This window comes from Photinus pyralis, unplaced genomic scaffold (genome assembly GCF_008802855.1).
Source record: "Photinus pyralis isolate 1611_PpyrPB1 unplaced genomic scaffold, Ppyr1.3 Ppyr1.4_LG2, whole genome shotgun sequence".
Classification (NCBI taxonomy): domain Eukaryota; kingdom Metazoa; phylum Arthropoda; class Insecta; order Coleoptera; family Lampyridae; genus Photinus; species Photinus pyralis.
In genome coordinates, this window is record NW_022170403.1 from 49649389 (window position 1) to 49662503 (window position 13115).

At 36.8% G+C, this 13115-nt stretch overlaps 1 protein-coding gene across 3 annotated transcripts in view; it reads left to right on the forward strand.

Annotated features, from left to right (window-relative positions):
* Positions 1–13115, forward strand: part of LOC116163373 (spectrin alpha chain) — a 41276-nt gene that overhangs the window by 15372 nt on the left and 12789 nt on the right. For 2 of the 3 annotated variants that reach the window (XM_031477267.1, XM_031477268.1), the window contains exons 10-18: positions 1153–1337; positions 1384–1696; positions 1745–1950; positions 1996–2223; positions 2277–2411; positions 2682–2942; positions 2991–3182; positions 3258–3494; positions 3550–3831. In XM_031477267.1, the coding sequence (XP_031333127.1) occupies positions 1153–1337; positions 1384–1696; positions 1745–1950; positions 1996–2223; positions 2277–2411; positions 2682–2942; positions 2991–3182; positions 3258–3494; positions 3550–3831 (2039 nt within the window). Of the gene's footprint in view, positions 1–1152; positions 1338–1383; positions 1697–1744; positions 1951–1995; positions 2224–2276; positions 2412–2681; positions 2943–2990; positions 3183–3257; positions 3495–3549; positions 3832–9663; positions 9706–13115 lie in introns of all 3 variants that reach the window. The other variant, XM_031477266.1, reaches the window with a different exon arrangement.

The window sequence follows — 13115 nt, forward strand, 5'->3', positions numbered from 1 at the left end:
AACTTGCACCTATCTTTGATTACAGGATAAAATGCATGTAAGGCAACTAAATTTTCGCTACAAAAATGTTTATTATTCCTAAACGATTTAAGATGACATATGTGTTCACGAAGTCTTTTTTTTTTGTGAAAATTTACATGGTTTATTGTTTGCGCATAAAAGTTTTTATTGGTTCTTCATTTCGACAGCATTTACGAATGCACAGGGTGTCCCATTAATAATGGTCACAGGCCATATCTATGGAATCGTTAATTGCACCGCTTCGGGAAAAAAATTTTGTTAACAAAAGGGGCCAAGAGAAATTGCTGGAAATTATTTTGTGACGCTGGAGCATTCAGTTACTAAATACTACTACAAACATGCACATATTCAAAATGCTTATTATTCCTAAGCTGCTTAAAATAGGCTTTTTTTTAAACATTCTACAATTAATTTTCTATATAACTCAGTTTTCCCTGCGTTTTCAATCCAATGGCTGTGAGCGTGATGCGTAAACTTGCCGGCTCTCCATTGCATCGGCCATAAATTGGATTCACTCGATTATGGTGAAGAGAGTTTATACCCCTCTTTCTTATATTGTGCTGGGTACACTCTTTGGACACTGAGTTCTATACAGATGTGAAGATGTATAACTAGGGATTCTGGAGAGGGCGAGTGATCATTCTTTTCGTCCTTTTGTTGATACCTTTCACTAGAGGTGCATAAAGTGTAGAAGGACAAGGCTGGGAGACTATAAAATTTCCTTCCTGTTTCTGTTCAAAATGTTTTGGATGTTCCAAAAATACACATCTGTAAATTAAGCGCATCCCATTTGCTTTGGTTTTTCTCAATCTCTTAGTATTAGCGACTGTGAAATATGTCCTTAAACATAAGTTGTGCTTATGAAAATATTAAAAGTAGGTTTTTGCCAAAATATGTTACACCAGCAAACTTGAAATGTTACACATATTTTTGTATGCAATCGCAACGAATGTTGACAAGAAGATTCCAATACTTTGAGCAAATCAGTTACAATCAGGCTATAGTCGGCCATCAAACTGAGTACATAAAACACTCACAGTAAGATAATGAGTCAATAAGGTGACTCACTTAAGTAAGTTTGATTCAACTACAGGTCACAAATTATTGACAATTACTACCTTATGATTACAGCTCGAATTCAACAACGCATGGATGAAATTGTACATCTGTGGGAAACTTTAGTTCAAGCAACGGACAAGAAAGGATCTAAATTACAAGAAGCAAACCAACAACAGCAATTCAATAGAACCGTAGAGGATGTAGAGTTGTGGCTGTCAGAAATTGAGGGTCAACTAATGTCCGAAGACTACGGAAAGGTCTGTTGTCGAACAATTGTCGCGCTATCTTTGACCAAATTTTCAGGATTTAACCTCTGTGCAAAATCTGCAAAAGAAACATGCTTTGTTAGAGGCGGACGTGGGTTCCCATCAAGATCGTATCGAAGGTATAAAGGCGGCTGCTCAACAATTTATAGAACGAGGTCACTTTGACTCCGACAATATCGCCACTAAACAGTCAGGTTTAACTAATCGCTATTCTGCATTGCAAACCCCTATGGCAGTTCGCAAGCAAAGGCTTTTGGATTCCCTGCAGGTTCAGCAGCTTTTCAGAGATATTGAAGATGAGGAAGCATGGATTCGCGAAAAGGAACCCATTGCCGCCAGCACAAACAGAGGTACTGTGTAGTGTGTGCGAACATGACTGTGTTGACATATTATTTAAGGGCGGGATCTGATTGGCGTGCAAAATTTGATCAAAAAGCATCAAGCGGTCTTGGCAGAAATTAATAATCACGATAGTCGCATCGCTGCTGTCGTCGACGCGGGCAAACACATGATGGAAGATGAGCATTTTGCCAGTGACGAAATTCGTAATCGAGTAAACACTCTTCAGGATCATTGGATTCAACTTACTGATAAGGCTAAACAGGTTTGTAATTGCTGTATCTTCGCTATGACTAAAGTAGCAATGTAGAGGAAACAAGACCTTGAAGATTCTCTACAAGCTCATCAGTATTATGCCGATGCTAATGAGGCCGAGTCATGGATGAGGGAAAAGGAGCCGAGTGTGAGTAACACGGATTATGGAAAGGATGAGGATTCTTCAGAGGCTTTGCTTAAGAAACATGAAGCTTTACTAAGTGATCTTTTAGCGTTTGGCAACACTATTGAAGCTCTAAAGGAGCAAGCCGGTAGCTGCAGGGTAATGCTTTTATTATGCTTCATTTACAGTTGGCGTTAAATATTTTGTTACAGCAACAAGAACCTCCTGTTGTGGACGTCACCGGTAAAGAGGCAGTTGTTGCTTTGTACGATTACACCGAGAAATCACCTCGTGAAGTTTCCATGAAAAAAGGTCATTTACTTACTCTCCTAAATTCAAATAATAAGGTAAAAATCTTTTACGATAATTGTCAACTTTTGCTATCTTCATTTGTTTTATCTCTTTGACTTGAGATAACCTTCATAGTAGTACAGATAATTTTTGTAATCTTTCAGTTTTTCACATTGCGCAGATATGATTGTTTGTTTTTGGTTATTGTATTTTCTTGTGGTTAGACTTTCAAAATGTAAAGAGAAAAAGGATATTCTGTGTAAATTTACAATCGATTACGTAATTTTACGTATTTTAATATCACAAATTAAATAATTGCAATTCAGGATTGGTGGAAGGTGGAAGTAAATGATCGCCAAGGATTCGTGCCTGCTGCTTACGTAAAAAAGGTAGAAGCTGGTTTAACCGCATCTCAACAGAATTTGGTCGATAATAACTCCATTCCCGCTCGTCAAGCGCAAATCAACGCTCAGTATGATCATCTGCTGGAATTGGCACGTGAACGTCAAAAGAAGCTTAATGAGACTGTTAAGGCTTATGTTTTGGTTCGAGAAGCGGCAGATCTTCATAACTGGATTAAAGATAAGGTAACTGTTGAAATGTCGAGACTTTGACTGAACCCTTTGGTTGTTTAGGAGATGCACGCTCAAGTGCAGGATGTCGGAGAAGACTTGGAGCAAGTGGAAGTGTTGCAAAAGAAATTTGACGATTTCCAAAACGATTTGAAGGCTAATGAAGTTCGTCTAGCTGAAATGAATGAAATTGCTATGCAATTGGTTTCTCTGGGTCAAACCGAAGCAGCCCTTAAAATTCAAACACAGATGGAGGTTTGTTTCCATTATACATTTTATCTGTTTCTGTTTCCCATATACAAGTCAGTGTAACAATTAAGGTTTCTTCAGGACCTAAATGATAAATGGGCATCCCTGCAACAAGTTACAACAGAGCGTGCAACGCAACTGGGTTCTGCTCATGAAGTGCAACGTTTTACCAGAGATGTTGATGAAACAAAGGATTGGATTCAAGAAAAAGACGAGGCCCTTAACAATGACGATTTGGGAAAAGATCTTAGAAGCGTACAGGCACTGCAACGTAAACATGAAGGATTGGAGCGAGATTTGGCTGCATTGGGTGATAAGGTAACAACCTCTTTCCTCTCTCTCTTTCTCCCAGTAATTTATTTGCCTACTGCAGATCAAACAATTAGATGAAACCGCTAATCGTCTTGTAACCAGTCATCCTGAATCTGCCGAACAAACCTACACAAAGCAACGGGAAATTAACGAACTCTGGACTCAATTAACTGCCAAAGCGAATAGTCGAAAGGAGAAGCTTCTCGACTCCTATGACCTTCAACGATTTTTGAGCGATCATCGTGATTTACTTGCGTGGATTAATTCAATGCTTGGTTTAGTAAGTTCAGATGAACTAGCGAATGATGTGACCGGAGCAGAGGCATTGATCGAACGACATCAGGTTAGTAGTTTGACTTTTTTGTGTGTGTGTGTGTGAGCTAATTTTCTTGTACCGATTTGTGATTGCATGATGTTGAACAAAGTTTTCTCTTAAGAATAGCAAAAATTGTTGAAATCCAGATGGTTGGACCTTAGCAGTATTGTCCATATACCGGGTGATTCATTAGAAGTGAGCACAATTTGAATTTCCCGCAAATAAAAAAAATTCTGAAGTTGGTACTAACTGATGATCTTTTATTTAATTGCAGTAATATAAATAATCGTTTACTTATTTATAATCTACAAATACTGCTTCTGTTTTACAACAAATTATAAACTAACACTAGACACAGTCACGTTTCTTACATATTTTAGTGCATCAACTCTAAAAATGGTTCAAAATGGAAAAAGTAATAAACCGCAAATGGCACACAACAATTAACAGCGACACTGGTTTCTTAAGTGACAGTCATGACAGAAAAAAATTACTAACGAAATTCAAACCGTCAATTTAATAATGCAAAAAACACTAAAACCTTACGCGCGAAATTCAAGCGATCATCACTTCTAATGAATCACCTGGTATTATATCGATAGTGTCATGATAAAATCAAACTTTTTGTTCGAAATATTGCCAGAATGAATGGACAGCTGAAATAATTTACTTTGCCGCTCGTGAGCTGGTTGGACTGTGCACTAGACACACTATACAAGACAAACAGCAATACCTGACCTTGAATTCAAATCAAAGCCTTACTGGTATCCACAATCAGTGGATCATAATTTCAACAAAGCTTTGTATAGGTCAGTAAATGAACGTGGAATACGGCGATACTGTGTAATTTTCCGCGTCTCCACCGAATCGCATGAAAATTTGGATTTAGGTTCCTCTTACCCTCTACTTCAAGAGTTGCTTTTACTTGGGGGGTGAATGCCACCCCTTCTTGGGGGGGGAAAAAGATACGTTCAAAATAAGTCCGGAAATTGATAAATTGAGTAATTCTAAGCAACTTTTGTTCTATAGAGTTTTTTCACTAAGTCAATAGGATTCGAGTGAAAATGTTCATTTTTCAACAAAAAAATTAAGTTTTCAGACAGTTTTTCGCAAATAACTATAAAAGTAAGTATTGTATCGAAAAAAGTATTCTTAGCAAAAATATAGCTTATAAACAGACAAACAAAATGGTCTATGTATGAAGTCTGTAGGCCCAGTAGAAGCAAAGTTGTAGCTCATGAAAAGTAGGTTCCCATTCGTCAAATTCCAAATCGAGTACTTCAACGTGAAATAACCAAAAAATGAGAAAGCGTATGCGGATGCGAGCCATAATGAATCACATTCCAAATGAAAATTTGTAGTTACTCGCCTCACAACTCACAAATCTACACTGTGTCCAAGATAAGGATGTCTATCATGGGGATCTCTGAAACCATAGAAGTTACGACGATGATCAAATTAGAGAAAAGATGCGCAATTAAAAAGTATGTTAATTAAACTCAAAAAATTCCGATTACTTCCGAAGTATGCCAGAAAAAACGAAATTTGCCAATTTCGTTTTAATTTTTTCTGATGTTATTACGCAGATACAGAAAAACTAAAAAAACACTTTCCCATTGCCACTTGAGCTTTACAGTACAAGTAAAACATATAAGGCAACTTTTACCTTGCATCAATTGTATGTCGACGCCAAGAAGTAAGCTCAGTTTTTTTCATCCAAAACCTGTAAATAATCAAAAGAAAACTTCCCAAGATTGATACGTAATTAATTGACTAATGCCTGAAGGGCCTTGCGCTACTCGTAATCTGCTTCTGTAACAGGTGCGGTACTTAATTGACCACCGTCTCCATAAGAAAGTGACGAACTACAATAATATTCGCGTTTCAAACTCGATCATAACTTAATCGAAACGGCAAAGATTTTAAATAGGTACTAATGTTAACAAATTACTTGAATGTGATAGCATTTAACCCAGAAGGGGCAAAATAGTTATTTATTAAATACCTAATACGCTAAAGAATACAGCAATTATCTCTTTGTTGAGGATTGACCCTTGATATCAAATCTTGTTGTTGATCCGTTGAGCCATTTCACAGAAAATGGCCGCTTGTTATTAGCAGGTGGAAGATGTGAAGGGCGTCGGCACTCGCAAACAAATGGTGAGCTTAATACAAGGTTACCCAATTCGTATGTCAAACCAGAAATTAAGATCTAAAAGGTCGAGTCGGAATTTGAACCCAAAAAGAAATCAAAGGTAACCCTCTTCGTTGGTGTCATAAAATGTACAAACCTTTTAAATAAGAGGGCTAATTGTAGACAAAGCAGCAATTGTCGATGGAAAATTGTAGTACACAAATATCCGCCAAACAATAGCACAGAAAAAACTGATGTCTGGTTGGCGTTTTTAGGAGAATTCGTCCTAACAATATTTCTGGAATCCTCAAATTAATGAATCGAATTGCTAGAGATTAATAAACATGAATGATGGCAATTAAAATTACTTGTGTTCTAACTAACGCCCCAGTTGTAAAGAATTAGTGCACTTTGTCACGGCTGACAAAAGAAAGAGGAAGATCAACCAAAAATCACACCGCTGCAAAATGTTGTTGTTAAATTTCAAAAATAGATGGAGCCATCTACTCAAAAGTTACGAGGATTATATCTTGGACACAGTGTATAAGATTTTTTTTAAAAGCTGTACCTTGACTGTTTTGTTTAAATCTTGTTATTACGAAGTCCAAACTTTGAGAGTTTCCAACTGGACGGACAGTTTCCATTTACTATTTCTCACTTTTGTCATGACACCATTGATATCAAGTGTACAAGTGTGGGAAAATAGGCTTTTTTTAAATTGTTATAAAAAGTATCACAAAATGGTCTAAACTACATTCGTGTATGAAGAGGAAACCAAATTGGTTGTTTAATACCAATATCCATTTTTCACTTGCTAGCTACCTCCACTTATCCAAAAAGATTTCTATTACAGCTATATTAAGAAGTCGCTATTGAATGTTGTTTGTTATTAAATATATGTTTGCAATACTTAAAGTAAATGGCCAACAATGGGAAATTTGTTTTTTTATGATGAATGTCTCCATTTTTGAATGTTACGGTGTAGTTTTAATAATTAGTAATAATAGTGGTAACGTTTATATTTTTCAAAATAATATAAACGTTATCACTATTATTACTAATTATTAAAAAAAAATGTTAAATTTGATTGAACTATCTCGGTTGGTATCCATTGTCCTATCGGTAACTCGAAATGGGGTGAAATGTTAACCGAAGTTGAAAAAAAATTTTATTTACAGGACCTTCCCCATAAAATTGTAATTGAGTTTATTTAAACGGCGACATGTTTCGGCTAAAAGCCATCATCAGACTCTAAAAGATGTAGCATAAAGTTCAAGCTCAAATTTGTTATGCTACATCTTTTAGGGCCTGATGATGGCTTTTAGTCGAAACATGTCGCCGTTTAAATAAACTCAATTACAATTTTATGTTCGACTCGATCATAATACGCTGAGTTATGACACTGTTTAGAGTCCATAATTTCCTACTTTATTGGACTAGTCCATAATGATAAAGTAATTTGGACTCCTGTCACTGTCAATTTCTTTGGAAAATGCATTTTAAAATTACGATCCGTTTTAAAGAAGAAGTACACGGAACAGAATGCTATAATTTTAAGAACACATATCTATATTATACATTTCAATAATTATACTAAATTAATGTTAATAACACAGTTGTTATTGTTGGTAATGTTAATTCCCGATGTACCTTTTTGATGCAATATTTCGGTGGTCTCTACGGCTTTTAAGTTTATGAATGAAGAATTTGCCACAACGGTTTCCGTTCCCAAAATTCTGCTGGCAACACTAATTTTAGAATTGTCAGATCTCTGTCAGAATCTCCTTTTCTTTTGAGGTAAGGAATTAGGCTGGGAAATTTGCTTATATCCACTCCCTCATTTAAATTAATTGTCGATCGTAACATCGAGTACTTACTCCATAAAGAAGAACTTTTATAGGGAACCAACTCACTATTAAAGTACGCCAATATACAGTCTTCCGTGGTGCAATTGATTTTCTTCCCTAAGCACCACCTCTACTGTATTCCCTGTATGCCGCCTCGTATACAGTTTTTGATTTGCTTGGTAAAAGCATCTCTCTGGCATTGCAGGCTAATTGTTGTATACTGTTGGACCCATCAATTTCTTCTGGACTCATCTTGGGATTCATAATTAGGTACAGAGAATTAGTTAATACCCAACGAAATTGACACTACACATCAACAGATTTTTTTCCAAACAACACGTATCTATGACAACACAAAAGGCACACTATGTTATTTCTGGTTATTAAATAGTGAAATCTATACCAAGTTTCAGCAAATTTTCAATACATACATGAACTACATTTTCCGAGTCGAACATAAAGCTAAGTATGTTACTCGTACATAATCAGACTTTATTATCTCGTCTGTTTTATTGGCCTCGCGCGCAAGCGCGCTCTGCCAATAAATTCGACTCGTCCAATAAAGTCATAGATTATGTACTTGTAACATAAATAGCTATTATGGGGAAGGTCTTGTAAATAAATTTTTTTTTCAACTTCGGTTTGATTGAACTACGCTCCCAGCAGTGCTTCCACAAAACAGTCCTCGAACGCATATTTTGGAATGACCTTCAAGTCGTGCGTTGTATTACTCCGAATTGTCTCGAAGTCGTCAAACTGCTTTCCTTTGAGCACCATATGTTTTCCTGTGTTATCAGCTAAGGTCGGGCAGAATGAGGTTCCCTGTCAACAGATGTGCAGCTATCTTTAAACCACCTGTACCACTCCTTTATCTGTGTTATGTCCATACTTTCGTCCCCAAAGGCTTTCTGTATGATTTCAATCATCTCTGTTTGCAGAAAAAAACACAGACACAAACACACGCTGCGCGCTACCCAAGGTGCCCACCCAGTAATTACAGCATTGAGGAAGTTTGTGAAGGACTACTTGGTTACGCTTATCCGCTTATAACCCCAACCATTTACTAAGGTATTTCGGTTTAAAAAAATGCGCAAGAGTTGGGCACAATTATACTTGTAATATGATCCAGTATGGCGTTAATGAAAAGAATTCTTTAAGAGCTTAGCAAAATTGTTTCAGAAATGAAATGTTGTCAGTTAAAAAAGTAGTAGGTGGACGAATGGAGATATGGTCTTATTTATTCGGCCAATTTGGTTTTTGACAAATTATGAGACACCTTGTATATTTATTTTAAAAAAGCCTATCGAAAGATTGTCATACTATATGCAAAATTGGTAGCAAATTATGACTACTATAAGTGTTCACACCGTCAATAATCGATAATTGTCAGGATATGCTATCGCGAATCTTCTTGCACATAATTTCAGAATTTAGATAACTTTAGACTTATGTAGTCTCAAAATATTTACCTGAAAGTAGGTCTTGGCATAACACTCGTCAGAAATGTATACAAAGTGACGATCTGTGACATGGCTTGCACATTTTACAATTGGTTTCAAAATAGTACATTACACTCAAAAACAGACATTCACTTGATAAATAATAATAATAACAATTACATTTCAAACTCGAGCCTACATACATTTTGCACAGTAGTGAGTAGTTGCATTGTCAAATTCAAATGTACGCATGTTAACATTTATTGATCATACGAATTTCTGAGGACTTCTATGAGTTTGATGTATTCCAATTTATTGTGTAAATGAGATGCATGGTTGCCTTTAGTATTATTAGCATTTATAAAAAAATAGGACTAGTAGATCTAATGGATTTGTTTGATATGGTTATGATTGATCGTTTTTGCATTTGTATTTGTAGAACTACAAAGCTGAACTAGATGCACGAAAAGGAACACCCCAGGTACTGCTTGACTCGCAGTGCTTTGTTTCTAATTGCTAATGCAATAACAATAGCTGTTGTAGAAACTGTGTCTTTGTTCGCCCCTAATTGTGCTTGGTGTGAAAATATAGGTTCATACTATAGGTATGAGAAGCTTGATTAACTCAAATATAATTAATGGTGTTAAGGTGCTGCAATGTGAATATTTACCAGTTAGCACCATGTTCAAGTTGCTATACTGTATGAAACATTTTAATTGTACTATATCAAACGTAGGATTTTTCAAGGAAAAAATTAAACACATTTGAAACCACCAGAACAAAATTCTCTTGCTATTAGGGCGGTGTGCGCGGGTGCACCATCCTGTTGAAACAAACTTTTGTTTTTTTTTGTGTACCATACATTGTTGTATTCATAATAACAGTATGTACTTTTTCTACAGGCCATATAACAGAATAAAGTTGATGATGATTTCTCCGAACCAGTGTGTTGAATGTTTTGTATGCACCTTGATTTAGAAAGCAACAAGATAACTCTTCTGACACATAACTCGTTGCAGTCATTCCATCATAATCATCAGAAGTGGTTATGACCATGGTTTTTAATAAAAGTTTGGTTCATTTCTGTATTGCTTCATACAATTTGTCTCCTGCTCAAGAACGTTGAATGTTAGATATTGGAGGAGTGTGAACAAATCTTCACATAGTTCTCCATTTGGGCCCACATACTATTTTTGTTGATAGTGTAGCTACCAAATGGATCAACATCAACGATTTAGGATTTTATAACTCCTACTTTCTTGTCTGACATGGTTGCTTCTATGTTCTCATAAACCAATACCTCGAAAGCTCACTAAGAATCCTGATGGTATCCTTTCTGATTCTAGTTTTGGGTTTTCTCTGGGCCCTGTAGCCATTTAGATTCATATAACTAAAATCACTTGGCATCATCCATCATCAGCTACATTCTCGAAAGTCGGAACCTAGTGCCAATCCTTGGAAGAACTTTGCTCCTTGCTTCTTAATCGTAATGGCTTTGTACAAGAGCATCAAATGCTTGTTCGCTGGTGTCTGTGGATACATGTTCTCTTTACGTCCTCTATCCCCAGCAAACCAGTTCATCCAGAGGCTCTGCGGCATAGGTTCATCCCATCCTACTCTTATTTTGAATTTTTTCCTGGACCACGAACTGCCCCACAAAGCCAAGAGGGTCGAACACTGACATGACGACACTCGACAATTCTCGCTTGGTTGACATTCGTTTCCCATCTGCTAGAGCCTCAGGTAGCTTGCTGAACTTCAGTGAGAATGTGAATACATCCTCTAGTCTCTCAACGGCACCGATAACCTTTTGAGAGTTTGAAACCCAGGAGCAAATTTAAAATCTGGCAGCTGCATGAACTTTGATGACATCCACAAGCCTTGTGGTTAGCTCTCTGCTCCGCACGCTTGTCTTCCTTTGACTGCGGCCAGTCATTCTTGACATCATTTCTTCCATTGGGGTTTCTTTGTCAGCCATGAATATGGAAATCTCATTTGTGCTTGCCTTGCTAGGGTTTGGACCATGAACTGTCCCATCATCCTAACTTACACCTTGAATACTCATGGAGCGTTCTTTATTGGTGCCTCAATACATTCTATTGGAATGATACGAGATGAATATTGCCTTATCAGGATTTGCTTGTACTCCTTCGAGACGAAAGTGCTCATCTTCTACCTCTCTGACCACTTCCAAGTTTGCGATTCCTTGGCTTCGTTTCGAGTCGCTACTCTGTGGTAGTGGGTACGTCACATCCAGTGTATCATTCAAATTCTGAATAACATACCACGCATTTAAGCTTATCAAATAGAATTAAACATGTCTTGGATAGCGTATGCTGACTTTCAAAATAAATAGAAGTCTCAAACGTTAACGTTAAACGTTATACAGGGAGATCAATAATCATATGCTGCGCCGCTCTTATAAAATATCACATTAGTAATCATTTGCCGCAACCAGGTATATGTGCACCAATACAAAACATAACCTATAATTTTTATTACTTTCATCCTGTTCAAAAGGACGTTTTTAAAGACTACCAGTTTCTTTCGAATATTTACAAGGTGGGTAAATTACTTATAAATTATAAACAAACGTTTTTTTAGTTGTAGCTTGTAAAAGGTAATAGGTTTACTCCGACATGCCTTTTACTTTAGAAGAGAATAAGATGCATTTGCAGTCCTGTTTCCGTAATGGGACTAAAGACGAAAATTGAGTTTGAGAGTACTCGATACGTTTGTGTATACAGGAGTTTCCAGAAACTCATCGTCCACATTTACAAAACCGTGTAAATTATTGCATGCAATGGGTTTAATGCAAATTTACGAGATTGCAACACATTCGGAACCGTTTACACACCATTGCCGAATTACGAACAGGTATAAAAGCTGCCGTTTGAAACATTATGCAACTGTAGTTACATTCCGTCATCGAAAACATGAAGAAAAGAGTGGATCCCTGTCTTAATAATGGTGGCGAGCACTTCGAACAGTTGTTATAGTGTGCATGTAATTTACGCAATTACTTCAATATTAACGAGTTGTAAAAGAAATAAATTCGTTTCAATTTTTGTAGTAATTTGCTATTTGAGTAGTTTCCCATAATTTGGAAACTCACAAGGTGCTTAAATCGTTGATTTAGATTAAATATGGTTAAACGTCAAAAGTTTACTTTGGTTTGAAGTTTAAGGTTATGTTTTAGTATTGGTGCACCACGCCTGTTGCGGCAAATGATTACGTCATAATTTATTGAAGCGGCGCAGCAACTCATTATTGATCGTACTGTAGTTAGTCATTGAGCCATCATCGAACAAGGCCGTTGTTATTACAACGCCATTAGGTCCTCGCAGCTGGACCGGAAATGATCTTAGTTTAACTTTAGTGCCCACCCTTAGAACAAGATTTCCAACTTGTTTAGGTTATTCTTTGGTGACTTTTCCTTGGATTTCACTTCTCGATCTACGTCCTCACTAATATAAGCAGCTACCAGGACAACTTTAAAATAATCGCGTTAAGCAACACAGGATTTTACCAATAGTACTCTTGGTTCAAACGTTCAGTCATTCTTATGGAGCCATTAAGGGAATTCGCAAATTCCAAAAATGACTCCAGTTTGCTTTCGTAAGGTGAGGAGGGCTTCCTCAATTTGTCCAAAAACATGGATTTGATGCATTTTGTGAACCTTGTCTCTAATGTGTCTAACGCTCCATTTACATTTGCACTCGTGAAGAGAAGATAGTTTTTTTGCATCACCCTTCACTCTCACCCTGAACCAGCTGACATTCATCTACAATATGTCTAAACCGCTCAATGAACCCAAGCCGTCTGTTGGATCTCCAAAGAAGACAGGTGTGTCTCTCTTCATAGACTGCCCGTGAATAGACTCGTGATAAT